The 25,541-nt window shown below is 35.2% G+C and overlaps 2 protein-coding genes across 6 annotated transcripts in view; one reads left to right on the top strand and one right to left on the bottom strand.

Moving 5' to 3' along the window:
• Positions 1 to 5,216, top strand: part of LOC149782623 (D-aspartate oxidase-like) — a 31,460-nt gene extending 26,244 nt beyond the window's left edge. For both annotated transcript variants that reach the window (XM_089934111.1, XM_089934110.1), the window contains one exon: positions 1,848 to 5,216. In XM_089934111.1, coding sequence (XP_089790237.1) covers positions 1,848 to 1,970 — 123 coding nt within the window. In that variant the 3' untranslated portion in view covers positions 1,971 to 5,216. The remainder of the gene's footprint in view (positions 1 to 1,847) is intronic.
• Positions 5,217 to 6,404: 1,188 nt separating this feature from the next.
• LOC149782624 (uncharacterized) overlaps positions 6,405 to 25,541 on the bottom strand; it is a 57,024-nt gene continuing 37,887 nt past the window's right edge. For 2 of the 4 annotated variants that reach the window (XM_089934105.1, XM_089934107.1), the window contains 6 exons: positions 20,605 to 20,730; positions 13,112 to 13,228; positions 11,538 to 11,669; positions 10,958 to 11,083; positions 7,354 to 7,485; positions 6,405 to 6,606 (listed from right to left, as the gene is read on the bottom strand). In XM_089934105.1, the coding sequence (XP_089790231.1) occupies positions 6,467 to 6,606; positions 7,354 to 7,485; positions 10,958 to 11,083; positions 11,538 to 11,669; positions 13,112 to 13,228; positions 20,605 to 20,730 (773 nt within the window). In that variant the 3' untranslated portion in view covers positions 6,405 to 6,466. The remainder of the gene's footprint in view (positions 6,607 to 7,353; positions 7,486 to 10,957; positions 11,084 to 11,537; positions 11,670 to 13,111; positions 13,229 to 20,604; positions 20,731 to 25,541) is intronic. The other 2 variants (XM_089934108.1, XM_089934109.1) reach the window with 1 other exon arrangement.

Consider the following 25,541-nt stretch of genomic DNA (forward strand, 5'->3'; position numbering starts at 1 on the left):
GACTAAAATTGCTGACAAATTTTCTGCAGCCAAGGAGGCCCTAAAGTCTGTCTTTTTTTTCCTCACTAAAGAAAATACTCTTTCGCTGTCACTGTTGCTGTGAGGAATGCACAGGAGCTGCAGCATTTTTGGTTCTTCCACAGGAAAATTTGGAAGCAATTTTCGAGACCGGGAACACATGTCAGAACAAATGTTTAGCTGATAAAGGTAGATTGTGTTCGACACAAGAAAACTCACAAATAATGCTTAAGCGTTGGTAGCCTGCGGGTCTTCCGCCAATGGTTTAAAATATTCCAGCGTTGAAATCTGCGAATTCTTAATTTTCCCAACTTCTACGTGCTTTTTGTAACCGACATTCTTCCTCACATCGTCTCTGTGATGGCACACTGAGTGCAAAAAGCATGAATGAATATGGTAGAATGCACAGCCAATTTTGGATATATTCCAAATTAAACTTCACTTTTTGAGTAATACATTTCTTTTTCCTTAGTGGTGAAGACATTTTCAAAATCTGAAATGCGATGCTGAACGGTAATTCGAATCAGTGTTTTGACGCATGCGCGGAGCAAATTTCCGGTTAGGCCCCAGTTTCTCTCAAAAGCACTTGTAAAACTACTCTTATACATATAGATTAAATTAGGCTAAAATGCTTGCGACCGGGCCAACTGTACTAATCGGCTGTACATCTACTAATATCGTGACCAGCAGTACCGGGCCATTTCGGCAACTGCAAATATCACGACTAGCGCTTAACGGGAAATCGGTTATTTTATTAAAGATTTAAAATAATTGAGGATCGGAAAATTCATGAATTTTTGTTCTCCGGCGTGAATTCATGAATCGCTGAAAAAGTTGTGAAATTCACACTAAATTCGTGAGGGTTGGCAGCTATGCTTATGTATTTAATCTGCTTACAGTCAAGACAGAACTACAGCATTGATGAAATTTGACTTGGTAGTCGCTATTTGCATTTCTAGCCACATGGCTACACAGATCTTGGAACTTACATTTCAGTGACATAAGAAGCCCAGTAGTCATGTGATATCAGCAATAAACCCTGTTTCAATGTTGTACAAAAATATGAAAATATTAACTTAAAGTCACATACCATTTTTAAAAGAAAGGACATATATTTCTCAACATATTATTCAGAGAACAATGACCATAAATGAGTTGCTGTTGCAGCGACTTGGACAAATTCATCAAGAATAGAGCAAGTGTCAATTTTTTTTATTGTATCATGCAACTGTGACGTTGACATATGCTTTGCTTAATGAATCTGGCTGTGTCAGAAATGTTTGATTTTTACTGGATTACGGTAAGTACAATCAAAATATAAAGCATATTAACATTGATTCAGGTAATATACCTTTATATATACCTGGCCTTGCACGTTGAACACACAAAGTTTAATGTTGCATACTTGGAACGGTAATTGCAGGTATGCTCTAATGATCATGGAAACCAGGATGAAATTGCTGCTTGGTAAGAAACACTGGGCCAATGGCCGCAGAGGACAGGTGACTGCTGATTACATGACATTATATTAGAAATTAGCAAGGGAAATTATAATGGCCATTATGACCAGGTGACCACTGAACTGAGGTGACTGTTATGACAAGTTTGTGTATAATTTGCACAAGATCTCAAGTCTTGGTGTGAGATCTGATATCTATCTATATGAAATCTCACATCTTGGTGTGAAATCTGATATTTATTTGTATGAGATCTAATGTTTTGGTATGAGATCTGATATCTATTTGCATGAGATCTAATGTCTTGGTGTGAGATCTGATATCTATTTGTATGAGATCTAATGTCTAAATATTTGTTTCTTCATCTCTCAGGTTGTGCATAATTATGGCCATGGTGCAAACGGTGTGACCCTGAGCTGGGGGACAGCTGTTCACGCCACAGAAATTGTCAAACAAATGTTGCAGAATGCAAGATGTGTTCCTTCCAAACTATAGCAACAAGAGGTTAACAACAAATGTCACAGACCATTGATTTTGATGAATGATATTTTAAAACATCTAATTTACCAGGACATAACTGTTTGTAAAATGCTATCATTTTGAGTTTGATGGTATATTTGTCATATACACAGATTTTTCAGTGATCATTCACACAGATGCAGCTTCGACTTCAATATATACAAAGTATTCTAGTCTTTAGGTCATTATTATACAGTGTTCCCACACTACCAGGAAATCAGGAAAAAGTTGGGAGAAATGCTAAAATTACCAACCATGAAAAGTTCTTAAATTTTGAAAATATTTATGAAAGTCGAGAAAAACCCAGGAATTTTCCTCCATAACTTGATGTCCGAAACAATGACATAATTGAGTTGTAACTGAACTGATTGCAAGTTAAATTTGTTGTGTTCTAACCAGAACATTAGGAGGTTGCAGTATGGATCATTTGGGTGCTTGCCATAAATATATTTGTTGAGGCAATCCAAACGCTCAGTGGATTAGATTTGTCTAGTAGACAGTTTGATATCCATATCTTTTGTTTTATAGGGAAGGTATGGAAAGCAGTCGAGCATTACAAGAGGCCAACATGGTGGCGTTAAAGCATAGCCACTTAGCGGATGGGCTAGCAAACTTAAACATTAAATTGAGTTATACCTGCATGAAATCGATATGAAAATTATTTATTTTCTCAGAAATGGCAAGTATTAAAATCTTTGTCTTTAAATCTGCTGAAAGATGGTAAAACTAATGCATTGATGAAATTTTAGCTGGTACTAGCGATTTCAATTGCTAGTTGCACAAGCACACAGAACATCACAACTGCCATTTTCAAATGATGTAGAATAAAATATTAAATGAAAGTTGTGTACTAGTTGTAATAAAAATACAAAAACAAAAGAGCACAAAATTCTCTATATTTATTCCAAGACCAAGGAGTTTGCTGTTGATATCACGTGACTATTGGACTTCTGATGTTGTTGTTTGAGAGTTTTAAAGTCTTCTGACTTAATGCAAATGGCGAGTCCAGGTCAGGTTTCATCTATGCCGAGTTTCATCTAGTCTGTCAGCAGATTAAAGACATAATGATTATAACACTTGCCAGTACTGAGAAAATAATTTTCCTATTGATTTCATGCAGGTATAAGTCGATATAACCTAGTTTAAATTTGCTAGGCCCGCTGGTAAGCTATCTTACGGTGGCGGCAGATTCTAAATTTTTTATATGTAATTGCTCAGAACCCGCACTCCATCCTAAATGTCCAAATATGAAAAATGAAGTTGGAATATTCAGAGGAAACCCAGATTAGACAAATTTTGAATCTCTGAGCTAAACTTTGATGCAAAACTATTACAGATTGACATGTAGCTTGAAGCATTGGTTTCAGTTTTTAAAAAGAATGCAGGAGAAATGGGAAATTGTCATCCCTTTTATTATATATTAAGAAATGATTAGAGCCCATGTATCAGTAAAGGTTTTGGGACTGGTTTATTGGACTACAAGAAGATAAGTTGATGTTGCAGAAAATTCAGAAAATTTGTTTATACAGCCCTTTTGTAAATGTCTTTAAATGATGGGATTTTTAACCAAATCATCCTAAGGAGTTTAGGTTGGTTGAAAAATCTTGTTTGAGATTTTATTGGAACACATAAATTCAGGGTGTAAACTTTTTTGTTACAAGATAAGATTCTAATACTTTGCATTTATTGGGTTTTTTTCATACTGTGATAGGAAATGTTTACTTTGTATATCATGCACATATATTGCTCTAGAATTAAAGGTTTGAAAGGAAACAAAATAATTTATGCGTATTATGTTGTTTCCACATAGCAACATAATGCAGGTCAACAAAGTAAAGTTTGAATTTGTATTTTGTACATTAAAATGGCTTTAAATGCCAATTTATGGGAATATAGTCAAATTTGTTTCATGACTCATTTTGTGGTTTTGTACATGATCATCTTTTCTGACATATATTTTGGAGAGTCTTGAAAGAGAAACATCTTCAGATTTGGAAAATGCATGTTTTATAATCCAAAATGTTCTTTAATTCCATTCAGCAATGGTCATATGTTAACCTTGAAAAAATTAATTTCATCCTGGAAGAAACATGGAAAAGACCTGGAAATTTATATTTAGAAAAGTGTGGGAACCATGTATTACAATCAGATAGCATATGTCTAGTCTATTCTTAATGTGTGTGTGCTAAATGTGTGGAGAGTGAAAGAGAGGATACAAATAATAGAATGTCTGATGTTGGAAGATGGTGTTTTGAGCAAGAGGAGGAGGTTTGTACGGTTGTCTTTCCATTTTCCATTTTATAGTTTCATACAGTTCTTGGGCCTAACTTTATTGTTCTGCTGATCTCTCCTACTATCTTGATTTTGTCTTTTAATTTTGTTTTATCTTGTCATGCTGGTAAATGGACATGTACCAATCAGATTACTCATTCTGCTTAATCTGTCAAATTTATTTTGTCTTGCCATGCTGGTAAATGGATATGTACCAATCAGATCACTCATTCTGCTTAATCTGTCAAATTTATTTTGTCTTGTCATGCTGGTAAATGGACATGTACCAATCAGATCACACATTCTGCTTAATCTGTCAATTTCTGTTGTCTTGTCATGCTAGTAAATGGACATGAACCAATCAGATTACTCATTCTGCTTAATCTGTCATTTTGTTTTGTCTTGTAATGCTGGTAAATGGACATGTACCAATCAGATCACTCATTCTGCTTAATCTGTCAAATTTATTTTGTCTTGTCATACTGGTAAATGGACATGTACCAATCAGATCACTCATTCTGCTTAATCTGTCAATTTCTTTTGTCTTGTCATGCTGGTAAATGGACATGAACCAATCAGATCACTCATTCTGCTTAATCTGTCAAATTTCTTTTGTCTTGTCATGCTGGTAAATGGACATGAACCAATCAGATCACTCATTCTGCTTAATCTGTCAGTTTGTTTTGTCTTGTAATGCTGGTAAATGGACATGAACCAGTCAGATCAGTCCTGCTTAATCTGTCAATTTCTTTTGTCTTAACAAATTGGTGACCACATGAGATTTGTCACACTGCTGATTCTGGCTGTTAATTTATTTTGTGTTTCATCAAAGTAGTGATCAGTGCGTACCAATCAGGGCCGATGGGTCTATGTAATAAGCTTATATGCAGAATGATGTTAACACCTGTATTATCGTTAGTAATTATGAATGAATAAACACTGACAACATTATTGTTGTCCCTCTTTAATATCAATTCACAGAAGGTTTATTTTAAATGATAAAAGAGACAAAATTACAAGTAGCATTGTTTGATCGTCAAAGAAACTACAAACACAAAGCAATACGTAATATTTATCAGTGCCTGATAAAGGTACTCATTAAGGGATTGAAAGCAGTGTAGCAGTGTCTTGTGCCAAGCCCACAGGGTCAAGACATTGAATCTCTTATCAGTCTTGAGATTTGAGTTTTAAACATAGCTTTAACAATTTTTCAGTCATATCGCTAAGATGTTTGCATTGTGTCAGTTTATAGTGGGGCATCATGCCACAGACATGTAACATCATGTGCCACCCAGTCACATTATCCTGATACCAGGCTAACCAGTCTTAACACTAACCTCTTAATGCAAGGCAGCTGTATGTACCATTTTTACAAATCTTTGTTATGACTTGGGGGGAGGTTGAACCTGTGGCCTTCCGCATCAGAAGCGATAGTCAGATTTTCCACTACACAAAAACAATAAAAAACTCCAAGTAGTTTAATTACTTGGAAGACCAATATGGCTATAACGTGTAAGTATCTCATTCTCAAATTTTTAATGCTTGTATTGTATTCGAAGCTCAAATACACAATCTAGAGAGAGCTAGTGGAAAAAGTGTTTTGAATCACATGACCATGTATCTGAGACAACAAGAATACACCTTTTTATTACTCAGATAAGCGAACTAGAGACAGCAAATGAGAAGGCTGGTTTCAATCAAGATCTCTCGATCGATCAGTCTCTCAAATGACTTGGTTCAATCCTGAACTGAACAAGACAAGACACTATTATAAATTGCTTACTATTCAGATTTGTGACCTGATTGGTTTGGTAGTGACATAATCTGAAAGTTGCTATAGTTACCCGCTAAATGGTTCTAATAGTATGGCAACTTAATAGCTTCAGCAATACATTGTGAAGTTTTAAGAATAATAGGTATTCTTGTACTCGCTCTTAAGTTTGTAGATGGTAGATGCCTTCTGTTTCACAAGAACTGCAAATGCAATGGTTTTGTCAGCAAATTTTTGGCAAGTAAAGCTTGTTTGTTTCTATCTTTGTGATTGAAGGTGTGTGTGTTTGTGAATGTGTGAGTGATCTTCCGCACAGTATTGATACTCAGTGACAATTCATGCTAGGATAATAAATCAAATGACATCGATTTGGGTGGGAAACTTTATTCCTGAAGACAAGTGTTGGGAAATCATTACTTAGCAATGTGATTCAGCCTGGGCACCGTACCATCACCCCAGCTTCCACGTCTCTTGCCAGGCAACTACAGTTTGTCCTCACCAACCCCTGGATCTCTGCTTGGAATCCGCTGGCACCAACAGGATGACATGTTTTTACAGAGTCCAGGCAAACTGTAAATACGAAAATGTATATTACAATGTATAACAATAGTACAATGTATATAGTATTGGCAAAAGCTAGCTTTACATAATCTCTCGTGTCTTAGATTCGATCCCTTATACTGTCACATGCAAGGAGAGTGATTTCCCCTATATATCATTACAAGAATAAGATTTATGATACATGTTTGCATTTTATACATGACTGTTTAAATTTGCAGTTAATGGCAACTGTAGAAATGATAAGGTTTTGTGATATTTGACCCCTGGGTCAGCAGTTGGGTCTCGTTTCTTGCTGCCAAACACATCCATGGCTGTGCACAAGTCATCAAGGACTTCCAGACAAAAGTAATATGACAGATATGTAAATGGATTATGAGAATTGCACTATATGTGCATGCAGGATCCGGAAGTTAAATCGAAGGAGAAAAGGTTTATGCCAGGGTCAAGGCTTGCAGAGTCCCTCATAGAAATTTTATTCTCTAGAGTTAGATTATCTTGTCCATTCTCATACATGGAAGATTTGTTTGTTTTACTATATAAAAAAGCTCATTATACAGTACAAGATATGTGTACATCTAACTCATTGCAGTAACATCATTCAACTTTTCCAAGCACAGATTGAATACTAATGATTTTAGGGTGATCATAATCAAATTTAAGTCAGGGACCAAATATTTATTTAACACTGTAAATTTCCTGTCCATTGGATGGGAAAATATATGTATTATACTGATTTTCAACAACTTCGGTACTTACGTCTCTCCAGAACTTTTGTTTTTAAGGCTGGTCCATTTTGTGTGCAGGTTAATTTCGTGCAGGAATTGTTTTTGGTTTCTGTCCATGTGGAATCAACAGCATGACATTCTGAGCTTCCCACAGTCTGACATCCTTAAGATCAAAGAAAATATTTTCTTTTCTAAATTATTTTATAACTTTATTTAAGACGAGCCTTGGAAATACCACCCTTATTGGCTGAAAACAAACTTACATAGTTTCTTTCCAATCGGTGTTCCTGGAAGCATTGAATATTCTGAGTGTAGTGAATTGTTAAAAATGAACTTTGAAAAAATGTTTTGCTTTATGACTTTACTATTTAGACAATATGCTGCAACAAGACTTCCACGGAACTCTTTGTATCCATGTCAGTAGAACCCATGTATCACAATAAACTTTCTGCTTAAGCAGGCGAGACAGGACAATATATACTCCTAGCATGTCAGTATACAAACCTTTGGCCCATGCTAATTTTATATCAAAGTTTGAGTCAAATGCAGCAGAAATGAATATCTGTATGTTTCTAAAACTTCAACATAAACTTTAACACAATAATTAACCAAGCTTTTTCCTTACACAGGTGAGATATGCAAGGCTGAGAACTTCTCATATATCAGCATGTAAAGTTTAATACACAGTAATGTGGCACTGCAGATATTATGTACTGCTGAGAGAGTGACAGGTGTAAGGTGACGTTTGTATTTTCAACATGCACAATGGCAAGAATGTTGTTATACTTCTATGTTACTTTCATGTACTGTGGCCGACACATTTTTGTTTGTGTTACAACTCTATGGTCTTAAAATAAGTAGCAAGAAGAGTGAAAACCAACAGTTCTGGTATACCTGAAAACAAAATTTATTTCCCCAGAATACAAAGTGAAAGAGTAAAAATAACTTATTGTGGTGAATGAAATCCATGTCTTAAATGTTCCATGAAGTCCAAAAGTATAGAGTTCCAATGGTAGTCTGAATGATAACCTGTATTGTACTGATGTATCAACAGTACAGAAGAATCACTATGATATAAACCTAAAATGTCTTTAAATAAGTTCACAGTAATTCCATATCAGCTATAAGTCCAAATAGTTTTTAAATGAATTCACAGTAATTCCAACAAATGATTAAATTCAATAAGTGAATCAATCCTCCCAATATAACTGAACAACTTCCAACACTGGTGTTTACTACTAAAAATGCATAATTCTACGTAATAATTCTCTTTTATATATATATTACTAAAATGCAATAGATAGCATCATACATTCATAATCTCAACAGCAAGCATATCAGCTATTTTAGTACAGACTAATCAGAAATTAGGCCATCCTGGCTTTTCATAACTCGTGTCCTGAAATTAGATCATGTGGTGTTTACTTGAAAAAAGTACAACTTAACCATGTAACTTTATGAATGAATTTATGCACATACATCAATGACAACTTCTAAGAGTATGAATTCATTCATAAAGAAAATTACTGTTAACATCAGTTGGTGGGGGGGGGGTTGGTTTAAGGAATCAATCCACAAATGTGCACACAAACTGACACTGAACAGGGATGGGGGCCATTACAACCTGTCGCATATCTGGGACAATCTGTTAACATTGCTGTCCATTCAACTGAGCGATGTTAACAGTAAGCAGAGATTAAATCAGTCTGCTGATGAAGTCCTTTGCGTGAGGATGAAAGCTTCAGGTTAGCTTTTTCTATATCGTTTGTGTATGTGGTTGAAAAGTTAAAAATATGAATAATAATACTACACAGTTAAGCTTTCACCAATGAAATTTAGTATTTAAAAACTAACTAAATAACCCATACTAACTATAACCATGAATGATAATACACATTATATATATATATATATATATATATATATATATATATATATATATATATATATATATATATATATGTGTGTGTGTGTGTGTATGTATGTATGTTGTACTGTGGAAATTGTACATGATCTAAGCACAGAGCAAACCAAACTGGCTGCTCCCATGTGTGAAAAAAAAACAGGCTAAAGTATACTATCTTCAGTAATTATTAAAAAAGAGAAAGTAAAATTTGCCAGATATACAAGCTTCTGAAAGTGCAAAGCATGTCAGCTCAGTTTTTACAATTTACCCTTGAAGTCTAGGAAGTGAAAAATACCGAGGGGAGACAAGTTTTTTATAGGTGCACATCTGAAGTCGGGCCTTGCTGTATATTCTATAATCTATCAATCTTACACCAAATAAAGGGAATTAAAAGTTCTTTTAACAATACCTAAAATATACAATGTCACTCTAAATAACCAGTGAGAAAATCTGGGAAATTCTTTTTCTTTAAATATCTAACCCTATGCAAAATATGAAACTGCACAGCAGCAACAATTTTTTTAGAAGGATCAGCTGAATGTAGTCACTGATGTAGAAAAATGTGACTTTCAGAGACTTTTAAATTGAAGCATTTAAATATTTTCCACCATGATGCTTAGGCAGGTGAGACAGGTAAGACATAAAATGTTAGCATATCACAAATTGGTGAGATAGGAAAGATAGGAACTCTTACATACCAGAGACAGGTGAGACAGAAACTCGTAGCATACCAAAGACAGGTGAGAAAAGCAAGACAGGAACTCACAGTATACCACAAATAAGCGAGACAAGTAAGAAAGAAACTTGGTAGCATAGCACAGACAGGTAAGACAGGAGCTTGTAGCATGCCAAAAACAGGTGAGACAGGAAATCATACCACAGATATGTGAGAAAAGCAAGACAGATACCCATAGCATACCATGGATACATGTGACAGGTTAGACAGAAACTTTTAGCATACCGCAGAGAGGTAAGACATGAAGTTATAGCTTACCACAGACAGGTGAGAAAGACAAGACATGAAAGTATACCACAGACAGGTGAGACAGGAACTCCTGGCATATCACAGACAAGCAATACAGGAACTTTAGCATACCACAGCATAAATGATAAGTAAATATAGGAGCTCACAGCATACCACAGACAATTAAGACAGGATACTGACAACAATGATATTATCTATGGATACTGACAACAATGCTAGTCTAAATGTAATTTTACAACAAGGCTATTCACTATGGAAATTGACAACAATGCTAGTCTCCATGGAAAATTACAACAATGGTAGTCTCTGGAAATCTATAACAGTGCTAGTCTCTATGAAAATTGACAACAATGCTAGTTTCTATAGAAATTGACAACAATGCTAGTCTCCATAGAAAAATACAACAATGCTAGTCTCTGGAAACTGACAACAATACTAGGGTCTCTTTATTGAAATTATATGCAATGGGTTTTTTTCTGAATCTGTGGGGGAAAATTAAAATAAAATTTGTAAACAGAAGTTCGAAGAAAAGTCATTCTTTCAAACGAATCGGAGACTGGATATCATCATCCTCTTGCAATATGTCAAGTATCACAGTGGTTTAATATCGCCTTCTGGCGTCATTATGACTTTGATATCACAAGATATCATAACTAGCGTCCTGTTGTTTTATGTTATATTTTTTTCAAACATGAAAAACAAATGAACAGTAAGGAAAGAGACGGACTTTAAAACAATATTTACCTTCCACAGTCGACATTACTTGGCGCGACACGTGAGTTGCGTTGACAATTACGGCGCATTTCCGTCTAAGACAGTCTTCCGACCAGGATGCATCAGCGGGCATGCACTTGCCGTTCCACTTGCATCCTTACAAAAATAAAATATAATTGTTGCAAGCATGCGTAACTCATTGTTATCCAACAGTCTAAAGTATACATGACTCATTGGTATGCACCAATCTGAAGTATACACGACTCATTGTTATACACCAACATAAAGTAGTTCCTTTTCCAGGAGTGTTTCATGCAGTAGATATGTTGACCTGTTACAGTCAATGGAAGTACATAAAAGCTTTAATTTTCTTAAGCCATATGTGTCGATTTATGCCATTTAATTGTCTTGCAATAAACGTTGGCACGGTTAACCGATTCGGACTCGTTGTTTGGACTTGCAAAATCGGCTGAGCCAAGGTGCTTTACGCGATATAACCATCAGAGTGTTGGTGTGCCGTGAAAAAGCATGAAACCGACCCAAACTAGACTGACTAACAAAATATACAAATTTGTGTTCACGTAAAAAAGAAGAAAATGAAATAGCTGACCATATGCTACTGTTTCAGTCCGGACAACAGTGCCGCCCCCTATTGCTAACTTCTTGCACCTGTAGTCCACACAGTTTTCATCATCGGTCCAGGTGGAATTCTCTGGCTTACATATGCCCCTCCAGTCACAGCCTTTAATGAAATAATAATAATAATAGAAGTAATACTAATAATAATCGTCATCTGTTATTAACCAAAGTGAAGCCAATTTTTAACAAATTGTTTTTATTCTATCAGTTATTTTAATCAGTCCCATTCATAAAGGTAAGTTTTTAACAAATGAGTCGCAATTCCTCCACAAAAAGGACAAAATTGTTATATATATTGACTTTACTAATACAAAGTAGATGCTTAAAGAAGAGAAAAATGTTAGTTCTGGGATGGCGTTAGCCCAACCAAAGTTGAAGTTGTCTTGATGTTTAAAAGTAGATTATACTTTTATTACACTACAAATCAAAGAACAAGCGTCCTTCCGAATAAAACAGAACATTTTAAGCAGGCAATATAATTTTTCAGCACAGAATGTCCAATGTGTCTGATGTCGCATTGTTTGATGCACTACCCGTACAGGTGACGATCCATGTTTAAGTAACCTTAAGGTGTCACTTTCACAGCTAAACATTAGATTGATACTGCTATTTATTCATGTGAAAGAGGGCTTACTGGATGCAGAAATTCACATCTTTACTGTAATGTATTCGTGACCGGATATTTGCAGTGTTTGATTTGAAACAGTCGACAACAGAATATGCAAATAAATTTCATTTTGACTCGGAATTGCATCACATATTTACCGCGTAAATATGCAGTAGTTGGACAACCTTCTGTCACTTTGGAGACCGATTTATGTCCACATTCTTCTGCGAATAGAGGTGAGTTTATTTACTTCTGTAGGTTAATATTTAAACCACGCGGGTATATAGAGTGGATTCCATGCTACAGATATACGGTCCCCATCAACCCCCACCCCACACAAGCAATACCCATAGTTTTACTTGTTATTGTTTTTGTCACGGGGTTTTAGCCATTTTTCATGCTATGATATGTTATACATGACATAAACAAACCCCTGTGGGGGGAAATTAGCCATATTGAAGCAGAGAAGACCATTTTTCAACAAAATTCCAAGTCGATTCGAAAACTGGCAGCCAGAAATGTTCTTTGAAAACAACAACAAAAAATCGAAAAGGCGGGGTAAAAAAAGTTTCCCCATGATCGCAGCCAATCAATAATGAGAATACTGCGCAATAATTTAATTGGCTTATTTAGACCAATCAGAATCACAAAGTAATATTTTAACGTTTGATAATATCAAAAATAAGAAACTCATACTATAGGAAAACTATACGTAATATGTGATAGGAAACTATATTTGTGATTGACAGTCATCTAAAAACGTTACAATTACTCTAATTAGCATGATGCAAGTAGGGGAACTTTATTCTACTTATACGTATGTTGTAGTAAAGACAAAACAGATTAAAAGGACACGCATGACACTATAAACACGTGTGTGTGTGTGTGTGTGTGTGTGTGTGTGTGTGTACACCTACCAATACAAATGAAAACATTACCTGCCGTAAGTACTTGCAATCCTATATTCAAGGAATGGTGCACACATTTATAGGTAATACAACCCTCGGTTCTTTGCTCTCCGACAGCAATGCAATTGTTCTTAGAATCCTTGCATCCTAGAAAATAAAGCAAGTACTTCGTTTCACTCATGCTGACCTAATCATCTCTTCACGTTCTTTCTCACACCCCTATACCACTCTTCTTGAAAACATTATACAAATTCATATTAAAAAGCTGAAGAGTTAAAGTCTTCGCAAAATCGAGTTAAGTATTCACAAAATCGCGGGAATTACCAAGAGAATTAGAGTTAAGTCTTTACAAAATCGCGGTAATTACCAAGAGAATTAGAGTTAAGTCTTCACAAAATCGAGGTAATTTCGGTTGGAATGAAAGTCTTGACCAAGTCGCAGTAATTACCGGTACAGAGGTAATTAGAGTAAAAAATCTTCACCAAGGTGCGGTAATTACCGAGAGAATTAAAGTCTTTACAAAGATCAGGTAATTACAGAGGGAATTAGACTTAAGGTCTTCACAAAGGTGTCTCACATTTACTGACATTTATACATAGTTACTTTCATCCTACAGGAATTTTGTGTGTATCTTACTGCCGTCCTGTATGAATTTCGTGTGTATATGTGTATATGATTGTCAACCTATATGTTTTGTGTGTATATCTCTGTATATGACTGTCTTCTGATAAAAACTTTTATATGCAGGCCGTTAACATCATTCTGCATATAAGCTTATTACATAGGGTTGTTTTCACAGACGTCACGATTGAGTACGCAAATACCCACAATGCAATGCGCGCGCACTTGCGCCGCCATTCTGAGTCCCTAACAAACCTTTGTCAAACATCAGTCATCATGTATATTCAAGATAATAATCTGATTTAACTGTCGATAAGGACATTTACGTCATTGAAACAATGCATAGATTAAACTTGAAATTAAGTGCCCTATAAAACGAAAATAAAAATAAGGCTGGAAGGTACCTTGCTTTTATCGAAAGACAGAATAGTGAATCTGAACCGTAATCATGTATATTGCTATCAAACAGAAATGCATTCTTTTTTTACAAACAGACAATATTTACATTTTTAAAAAGTGTGTCGTATCATATCCCTAAGATTGTCATCTTGAAAGAGTATTTCCGGACAATGATTTTCGGGATAAAATATCAGTTACGAATTAAAATTTCATAGCATGTGTTTTATGCCAGAAGTTTTATGTACAAATACTTTTCGCGACAACAGGTGTTTGTGCCAAAAGACAGTTGACAAACCAGTTTAATTAGTATGGTCAAATATTGTATTTGATGTGGAGATGACGGACGTAGCATGATACTGAATGAAAGCGATAACCATTCAAAGACGTTTCATCTTCAGTGTATTCAAACAAACACGTGCAAAACGGAACATGACTTTGTGTCGAATGTCAAAACGAAGTATTCCTGAAATGATTTTAGAAATATGAAATTATATATTAACAATTAACTTTTTAACTTGAACAATAACCAAATGAATGATTTCAGCCCATGAAAATTGAAAATCATTAAATGTTTCTACTTGTTTCTGTATCCATTAGTTTATGCTTTGTTTATCGATTGATCTATTGGTTTATGAAAGAATAACTAAGATTGTTGAAATTTAAACTTTTTACTTGAGGAAAACAAGTAGAAATGTCACGCAATCAGTCTCGTGTGGTTGACATGCACAACAGAATATCATGTATTATTATATTCTTATGCACAAAATGAGACGTGCCTTCGTAATTATGCAGAAGAACAATGTTATTAGGTGCCGGTTGGAGGGGCTAGGTGCTCAAAATGGCGGATATGGAAGTAGACACGTTTTGTGACGTCACGTGAAAACAACGGATAGGAATTTTGTGTTTATCCGTCGTCTTATAGGAATTTTGTGTAGATAATAAAAACGCTTTTGACAAGTTACACAACTCGTACAGTCTGAATATTACTGACAATATAATAATAATAATAATAATAATAATAATAATAATAATAATAATAATGTGTTTGGCAATGACCTCTATATCACTATATTAGTATGTTTGGCAATGGCCTCGATATCATAATAACGTGTTTGGCATGGCGTTGATATCATAATAATAAAAATACGTTTGGCAATTGCATAGATATCATAATATGTTTTGCATGGCGTCGATATCATAATAATAATATGTTTGGCAAAGCGACGATATCATAATAATAATGTTTCGCATTGCGCCGATATCATAATATTAATATGTTTGACATGGTGTCGATATCAAAATAATATGTTTGGCATGGCGCCGATATAATAATAATAATAATAATAATAATAATAATAATATGTTTGGCAATGGCATCGATATAATAATAATAATAATAATAATAATAATATATTTGGCATGGCGTCGATATCGTCATAATAACATGCTTGGCAATAATAATAATAATAATGAGGACTTTGTATAGCGCCTAATCTTTGGAAGCTCTAAGCGCTTTACAACATTAGACAACACCTATAAGATTAAAAAAACATATAATAATATTATTACAAAAACAAACACCATGAAATTAGAAAAACATGCTGAAAATATTTCAGGTACGAAACATTATTAGGTCTTTAAGTTTGTTCTTGCAGTCGAAATAAGTGAGTTTTGAGAGCACTCTTGAATGTGATCACTGTGTCTTTGTGTCTAATTTCAGTGGGCAATTCATTCCACGTTGCTGGACCCTGGTATGCAAAAGAACGCTGTCCATATGACTTTGTTTTCATAGTGGGAATAACGAGTATGCGATTGTCAGGAGAGGAGCGTAAGTATCTTGCTGGTGTGTACACATGGGTGAGGTCGGATAGCTATGTTGGGCTAGAGTCCGACAGTGAAACGTAGCACAGAGAATAAATTTTGTGTTTGATTCTGGATCGAATGGATAGCCAGTGTAGGGTACAGAGCAGCGGGGAGGTGTGCTCTGATTGTGGTACTCTTAGTATGATCCAAGCAGCGTCGATATCATAATATTAATGTGTGGTAATGGCATCGATATGATAATATTAATGTGTGGTAATGGCATCGATATTATAATAATAATATGTTTGGCAATAGTGTCGATATCATAATAATATTATAATAATATGCTTGGCAATGGCGTCGATATCATACTATTAATATGTTTGGCATGGCGTCTATATCATAATAACAATATGTTTGGTATGGCGTCGATTTCATAATATTAATATTTGGCAACGGCATCGATATGATGGTATATATCAATATGATTGGCACTGGGGTCGATGTGATAATATTAATATGTTTGACAATGGAGTCGATCTGATAATGTTAATATGTTTGGCAATGGCGTCGATGTAATTAAATGTAATAGTTTGTATCATCAAGCGATGTATATGGAAAGTGAAGTAAATACCATTATGATAATGTATTTCAAGAAAAATACACGGTTATATAAAAATACAAATTGTGAAGTCCTTAAAGGTCACCGGCCACCTATATTGTACAAACGTGTGATATTATTATTGTTATAAACAAAACGCAATGGTTACACTGAACCTGGGAAAAATCATTTGCCAATAAACCCAGCGATGACTTGGTATGAACGTTTTCTTGAATCTGACGGCAAAACCATAATTTTTACAATAATATCAATAAGGCAAAGACATAAAATAATGTTTAATGCTGAAAAGAGAATGATGTATCAGAATCATGGAACGTTTACGAAACGTTTATCTCAGTAATAATAAAATAGAACTTAACTGAAGTAACTATGTAAAGCAATATGATAAAGTAATTATCATGAAAAGATACGCTAGTGACACCTTATATTTAAACGTGGATACTAATCCAGGTGTTAATGAAAACCTTAATTTTAACAAAAAGTCTTTGTTATGCCTGAATGATTGGGAGAACGAAAACCGTCTAATTATAGACAATAACTTTAAACCTTATGATCCAGCTTATCCTCAGTTAACCATATAACTTCAGATACGACATTAACGTCTTTACTAATTGAAATTTCCCCCCAAGCTTCTAATATTATGATGAAACAATTTCATTTCGTTCAAGTTTGCAGTTCCTATATTTTTTCAACTTCTCCCAGTTGTGCTAAAAGATAAAATAATTTCAATGTAAATTACAATATTGTTATTGATATTAAAAGATATAATTATTTAAATGTTATGACGGTCTTATTCATGGTACTTAAAAGATACAATCATATAAATGTAATTTAATAATTTTATTGATATTTAAAAATAGAATAATTTAATATTGATCTTAAAAGATAGAACAGTTTCAATTTAATGACAATATTGTTCTTGGTATTTAAAGATTGAAGCATACAATATATCGAAAGATACAAATACATTTACAGTTATCTAAATCAAATATCACATCTACTAAACGTGTGTGACAGAGTAAAACACATTTACAGTCACTTGGTATTGTAAAATATCAATGTATGACAGAGAAAAACAGAGTATTAGTCACTCACTATTGTAAAATACCAGTGTGTGACAGAGAAAAACAGAGTATTAGTCACTCACTATTGTAAAATATCAATGTGTGACAAAGAAAAACAGAGTATTAGTCACTCACTATTGTAAAATATCAATGTGTGACAGAGAAAAACAGAGTATTAGTCACTCACTATTGTAAAATACCAATGTGTGACAAAGTAAGCTTGATATGAGGCCACTCGGTATTGTACAACACAAATGTGTGACGCATTAAGACTTCAACTAGAATCGTTTTGGGATTACCCAGCTAGACTTGTAACCAGCTTGCCCAGCTAGAATTGTAACTAGCTTGCTCAAGTAGAATTGTAACCAGCTTGCCCAATTAGAATTGTAACTGACATGCCCAGCTAGAATTGTAACTAGCTTGCCCAGCTAGAATTGTAACCAGCTTGCCCAGCTAGAATTGTAGCCAACTTGCCCAAGTAGACTTGTAACTAGCTTTCCCAACTAGGCGTGTAACTAGCTTGCCCAGCTAGACTTGTAACCAGCTTATCCAGCTAGAATTGAAACTAATTTGCCCAGCTAGAATTTAGCAAGCTTGCCCAACTAGACTTGTAACTAACTTGCCCAACATGGCTTGTAGCACTCTTGTCCAACTAGACTCGTAACTAGCTTTCTAAGCTAGACTTGTAACTAGCTTGCCCAGCTAGACTCGTAACTAGCTTTCTGAGCTAGACTTGTAACTAGCTTGCCCAACTAGACTTATAACAAGCTTGCCATCTAAACTTTTATCTAGCTTGCCCAACTAGACTTGTAGCTAGCTTGCCCAGCTAGACTTGTAACTAGCTTCCCCATACAAGTAAATATCATGCAGTTAACTACCAATCAGTATATGAATCACTGATGTAAAAAAAGCTGTCTAAAACTGTCACTGTTCTATAACAGATTAAATATCGTGGCCCTTATGTATCTATAAGAATGTCTTCAGTCTTTGGTTGCGATATCTAAGTAGTCTCTTACAAAATTTTGACTTGATAATACTTATGACCTACAAGCTCAAACATTATGCCTCATCTTTCTATCCAGATATAATTAAATGCTGGAATTCCCATTCAGTCCACTGCCGCCTGTCTCCGACTTTGGAAGAGTTTCAGTAACGTAAACAAATAATACATTGATAAAGCATCGCAATATTTTCGTAAATGCGATAGGAAGCTCAACAGTTCTAACCAAACTGTACTGTAATTGTAGTGGCTTAAAAATGATCCCATAAATGACGTATCATGCTTATGTGATTTAGAGTTTGAAAATTCAACATACTTTTTCTTGCTCGTCAAAATTAGCAGCAAAAGTGTCTCAATCTATATGGCATGACTTTCCTATCAAGGTCTTTCAACTTTTAAATGACTCGGTCGAGCATTAACGATCTGATAAATTACTGTGTCGAGCAGTCATTATCTGATAAATTATTCTGTCCACCATTCACTATCTGATAAATGGCTGTCGACCATTCACTATCTGATAAACGAGTCTGTCGAGCATTCACCATCTGATAAATGACTTTGTCGAGCATTCACCATCTGATAAACGACTCTGTCGAGCATTCACCATCTGATAAACGACTCTGTCGAGCATTCACCATCTGATAAATGACTTTGTCGAGCATTCACTATCTGATAAATGTTTCTGTCGAGCATTCACCGTCTGATAAATGATTGTCTAGCATTCACCATCTGATAAATGACTATCGAGCATTCACCATCTGATAAATGACTGTCGAGCATTCACTATCTGATGTTTCTTTAGAGCATTCACCGTCTGACAAATGACTCTGATGAGCATTCACTATCGGATAAATAATTGTTTAGCATTCACTGTCTGATAAATGACTGTCAAGCATTCACCATCTGATAAATGACTGTCGGGCATTCACTATCTGATAAATGACTGTCAAGCATTCACCATCTGATAAATGACTGTCGAGCATTCACTATCTGAAAAATGACTGTCGAGTATTCACCATGTGATAAATGACTGTCGAGCATTCACTATCTGATAAATGTTTCTGTCGAGCATTCACTATCTGATAAATGACTGTCAAGCATTCACCATCTGATAAATGACTGTCGAGCATTCACTATCTGATAAATGACTGTCGAGTATTCACCATGTGATAAATGACTGTCGAGCATTCACTATCTGATAAATGTTTCTGTCGAGCATTCACTATCTGATAAATGACTGTCGAGTATTCACCATGTGATAAATAACTGTCGAGCATGCACTATCTGATAAATGACTGTCGAGTATTCACCATGTGATAAATAACTGTCGAGCATGCACCGTCTTTTCGTGTTTTCTTATCGTTTTTTCCATTTCTTTTTGCTTCATTTTTCTTCAACTTCTGGCATCACAATCTTTGCAAATTTTGTTAAAATGTGTTTTGAATTTATTTACTACTTGCTTCCTAACAAATATTAAAATTGCCATGTGCCACCATATTTCACTGTGATAAGGGATATAACTCTGTATAAGTTATTATCACTTATGCTCCGATCACAATGTCACATCTATAATACTGCCCCCCCACCAAAAAAAAAAAAAAAAAAAAATTAAAATGCTGAAACGAATAGATAGCTAGCGAAGCTCGGGAGGGGCTCAAAACCCGCTCACGCAGGAAGCCTTTATGATAATGTGCACGTGTAAAGCAGGGCATTAGAAGCTATATAGCTTTAACAGTTTTTGGAAAAAATGTGTCCCCAGAAGTGCTCCACATCAACCGTCTCTATCTTTCCGTCTTGCGCAGACAACACCACGGAAAGAAACCAAGAAAGTGTTCGTAAGACCTTACATAAATTACAAATACTCCACTCTACGACACAGAACTGACTTTGAGTTAACGAAGAACGCGCACCTATCAAGTTGCGCTACATATCCAAAATGTACGCACTGACGACAGCAAGTTTCCATCTCCCTTTTGGTAAAATCTAATTCTGAATTATTAATTTAATTCTTTACCTAACTTTAAGGGTTCGACTTTGTGGCTGACGTTGTTTTCAGACCTGTTCACTCTACAGATGTAAGCCACGCAATCCTCTGACCAGACTTCGTTCACCGTCTTACACTGGCTATTCCATTCACAGGCTGATCAAAATATAATTGAACAGCTTAATTGTCCGTCCTATGACGGGAATGATAAAAGAAAGTTCAAACATAAAAATAAAAAAGTGAAAAAAACAAATTAACAAAATTGGGATAAGCGAGTTTAAAAGAAAGTTTGAACATAAAAATTCAAAAAAAGTAAGAAACTTTATTTTTAAATTTTGAAGCCGCCTTACGCGTCGAACTCGTGATCTCTTCTTGTTCGACAACCCGGACACAGAAAGAAAAACAAATATGGGTGTTTATATATAAGAGAGGTCAGTCCTTTTAATCATGAAACTTGGTTCAAGACGGCGTATACGTATTAAATATTTCGTATAATAAAATTGGCATTACTAAAACATACTTTATTATTACAAAGTCATCATTCTCTAAATATATTCTATTAGTTTTAGAAACAATAAAAACGTTTTATGAGTAAATATTGCTTGCTCTGCAATTTTGAGTATTGATAGTGATACATGTATATGCATACAGGATATAGTAGTATTGGTAGTGATGATACATGTATATGCATACAGGATATAGTAGTATTGGTAGTGATGATACATGTATATGCATACAGGATATAGTAGTATTGATAGTGATACATGTATATGCATACAGGATATAGTAGTATTGATAGTGATACATGTATATGCATACAGGATATAGTAGTATTGGTAGTGATGATACATGTATATGCATACAGGATATAGTAGTATTGGTAGTGATGATACATGTATATGCATACAGGATAGTAGTATTGGTAGTGATACATGTATATGCATACAGGATAGTAGTATTGGTAGTGATACATGTATATGCATACAGGATATAGTAGTATTGGTAGTGATACATGCATATGCATACAGGATATAGTAGTATTGGTAGTGATACATGTATATGCATACAGGATATAGTAGTATTGGTAGTGATACATGTATATGCGTATAGGGATATTATAGTATTGGTAGTGATACATGTATATGCATACAGGATATAGTAGTATTGGTAGTGATACATGTATATGCGTATAGGATATAGTAGTATTGGTAGTGATACATGTATATGCATACAGGATATAGTAGTATTGGTAGTGATACATGTATATGCGAATAGGGATATTATAGTACTGGTAGTGATAATGCACGTATATGCATACAGGAAATAGTATTGGTAGGGATACATGTATATGCATACAGGATATAGTAGTATTGGTAGGGATACATGTATATGCATACAGGATATAGTAGTATTGGTAGGGATACATGTATATGCATACAGGATATAGTAGTATTGGTAGTGATACATGTATATGCATACAGGATATAGTAGTATTGGTAGTGATACATGTATATGCATACAGGATATAGTAGTATTGGTAGTGATACATGTGTATGCATACAGGATATAGTAGTATTGGTAGTGATACATGTATATGCATACAGGATATAGTAGTATTGGTAGTGATACATGTGTATGCATACAGGATATAGTAGTATTGGTAGTGATGATACATGTGTATGCATACAGGATATAGTAGTATTGGTAGTGATACATGTGTATGCATACAGGATATAGTAGTATTGGCAGTGATGATACATGTATATGCATACAGGATATAGTAGTATTGGTAGTGATACATGTGTATGCATACAGGATATAGTAGTATTGGTAGTGATACATGTGTATGCATACAGGATATAGCAATATTAGAAGTGATACATGTATATGCATACAGGATATAGTAGTATTGGTAGTGATACATGTATATGCATATAGGACATAGTAGCATTGGTAGTGATTCGCATTATGCTTAGTATCACACTTAGTATTTGCATTACGCTTGGTATTCGCATTACCGCTCGTAGTATTCGCATCATGCTTAGTATTCACATTACGCTTAGTATTCACATTGTGCTTGGTATTCGCACTACGCTTGGTATTCGCATTATGCTTGGTATTCGCATAGTCCTTGTTTCCTCTAACCCTTGCCACCCCATTTTTGATATTTGGACGTTTATGTTGGGGTGTAGGGTCAGAGTCAATTCCCTATCGAAAAGTTGGAATTCGCCGACACCATTTGGTGTCGGCATAGGGTAGTCACTTACTAGCCGGCCTAACAAACTAAAACGACCGTTCATCGAGATATACCTGCTTGAAATCGTTAGGAATATGATTTATTTTCTCAAACATAGCGAATATAGCATTCGTTATGTCTTTAATCCGCTGGCAGATGAGATGAAATTTAAGACATTTGACCTGGAGCTCGCCATTTGCATTCTGAGTCACATGACTACACAAATCTCGCAACCTACATGTCAATGGCATCAGAGGTCCAATAATCACGTGATATCAACAATATACCATTTTGAAAGTTGTTGTACATACAATTCGAAAATATTAATTAAAAGTCTCGTAATACTTGTAAATAAATATAATGTACACTTAATTCCCAGCATTTATTCTGAGAACAACGGCTAGAAACATGTCGGTGTCGCAGCAAGGTGGGGAAAAACAGTGTCATCAAATTCTAAGCACGTGTCGGCAAAGTATTATGGTGGTATCACGTGACTACCGCATTTACCTGTGTTCTTCGCTTGCTGAATGTTTTTTTTTCCAAGTTGCTGAAATATTTACAGATTCCTGACCGTTGTTTTCAGAATAAATATTTTTAGAAGTTTATGTTCTTTCATTTGTCTGTCAATAGTACGTGACTTTCATTTATATGTTCGATTTTCTTTCCTGTAGCAACATTAGAAATGATTTATTGTTTATATCACGTGACTATTTGAATTATGATGTCATTGACATGTAGGTCGCGATAGTTGTGTAGTCATGTGACTCGGAATGCAAATGGCGAGTTCCAGGTCAAATTTCATCAACACTATTGTTCAGGCTAGTCTGTCAGCGGATTAAAGATATGACAAATGCTCTACTCGCAATAACTCGCAATATCTGAGAAAATAAATCATATTCCTATCGATTTCATGCAGGTATATCTCGGTGAAAGTTGGTTAAAGTTTGCTAGGCCAGCTAGTAAGCGGCTACCCCATGCCGACACCAAATGGTGTCAGCGAATTTCAATATTTCGATAGGAATTGACTCTGACCCTACATCCCAACATAAATGTCCAAATATCAAAAAAGGGGTGGCAAGGGTTAGAGGAAACTCGGACTAGTATTCACATTACGCTTGGTATTCGCATTATGCTTAGTATTCGCATTACACTTGGTATTCGCATTACACTACTCTTTGTGTTTTCATTACTCGTAGTATTCGCATTACGTTTTGTATTCGCATTACACTTAGTATTCGCATTATGCTTGGCATTCGCATTACACAACACTAAGTATTCGCATTACGCTTGGCATTCGCATTACGCTTAGTATTGACATTACGCTTAGTATTATATTAAAATCTTTTACTGATTATTATTGACAGCCATTGGACCGCTCCGGTGGCCTAGTGGTTAGAGCGTCCGCCTCGGATGCGGGAGGTCGTGGGTTCGATCCCCGGCCGAGTCATACCAAAGACTTACAAAAATGGTACTAACAGCTGCCTCGCTTGGCGCTCAGCAATAAGAGGTTAGTGTTAGGACTGGTCGGCCTGGTGTCAGGATAATGTAACTGGGTGGGACATCATGCTACATGTCTGCGGCATGATGCCCCAGTGCTAGGCATCACTATAAACTGTCACACTGCAGACATCGTAGCGATATGACTGAAACATTGTTAAAGCTACGTTAAAAATCCATATCACACACACACACACACACACACACACAGACAGCCATTGGAAGAAAAATGGAGGACATATTATCCACGTTTCTGTTATTCCGTCCGTTCGTCCTTCATACATCCGTTTCCGGTCTATAACTTTAAAGACTTTTGAGATTAAGAAATGATATTTGGTTAATTATAACCATCATTAAAAGACTATCGGGTACCACATTGGAGGTCCCATCTTCTAGGTTAAGGTCACGTGCCATTATTATCATGTTTCTATCATTTTCCTTCCGCTCTCTATCTAAAGAATCAACTGAGATTAAGGTTTGACCTTGGTATCACTAAAGGATGTGTTGCGCATGACACAGGGCTGTCATATCACCAACGTCAAAATCATATCTCAGTATTTCACATTTTTATCACCCTATTACTTTCGCTCAATAGCTTTAAAGTGAGTTGAGTTTAACATGTGAAACATGGTATACTTGTACATAATTATTAAAGGCTATCAAAATATGTGTCGCTCGACATTGGGGGAGGAGGCTTATATTTAAGATCAAGACTTTCATTTTTTCCGCCCTTACCCTTCTGCTCTATAACTTTAGGTCCGTTTAAGATTAAGGAGTAGAGGATTTAGCATATGTCCACACCATTACTAAAAGTTGTGTCTCATACTACACTTGTGGGTTTGCAGTTGAATAAGTACTTTTTGCAATTGTTTACAAGTCTCGAACCAGAGTGATTATGTAACAATTGCGATATTAATCACGTGATTGGCAGTCACGAACCGAATTGATTCAATAACGTAATGATATTAAGAACGTAAATGGTAGCTTTCTGATATGTGCGTATTTTGGGCCACATACATCTACAATATTTACCTGGTGACACAGCTTATAAATATATCATTATCACTAACGCATCTTTAAAATGTTTTGTTAACATTTAATATTTGTCTAATTTAATATTTATTTAATTTAATATTTATTTATCTATCTGCATTCAAGGAATAAACAACTGTGATGTGAGGAGTTTGCCAAACACAAATAAACTCAGCATCTGTCCATCCACGTTTCGTTGACG

The sequence above is a fragment of the Sinohyriopsis cumingii genome, chromosome 15 (genome assembly GCF_028554795.1).
Source record: "Sinohyriopsis cumingii isolate HCF-2022 chromosome 15, ASM2855479v2, whole genome shotgun sequence".
Taxonomy (NCBI): Eukaryota; Metazoa; Mollusca; class Bivalvia; order Unionida; family Unionidae; genus Sinohyriopsis; species Sinohyriopsis cumingii.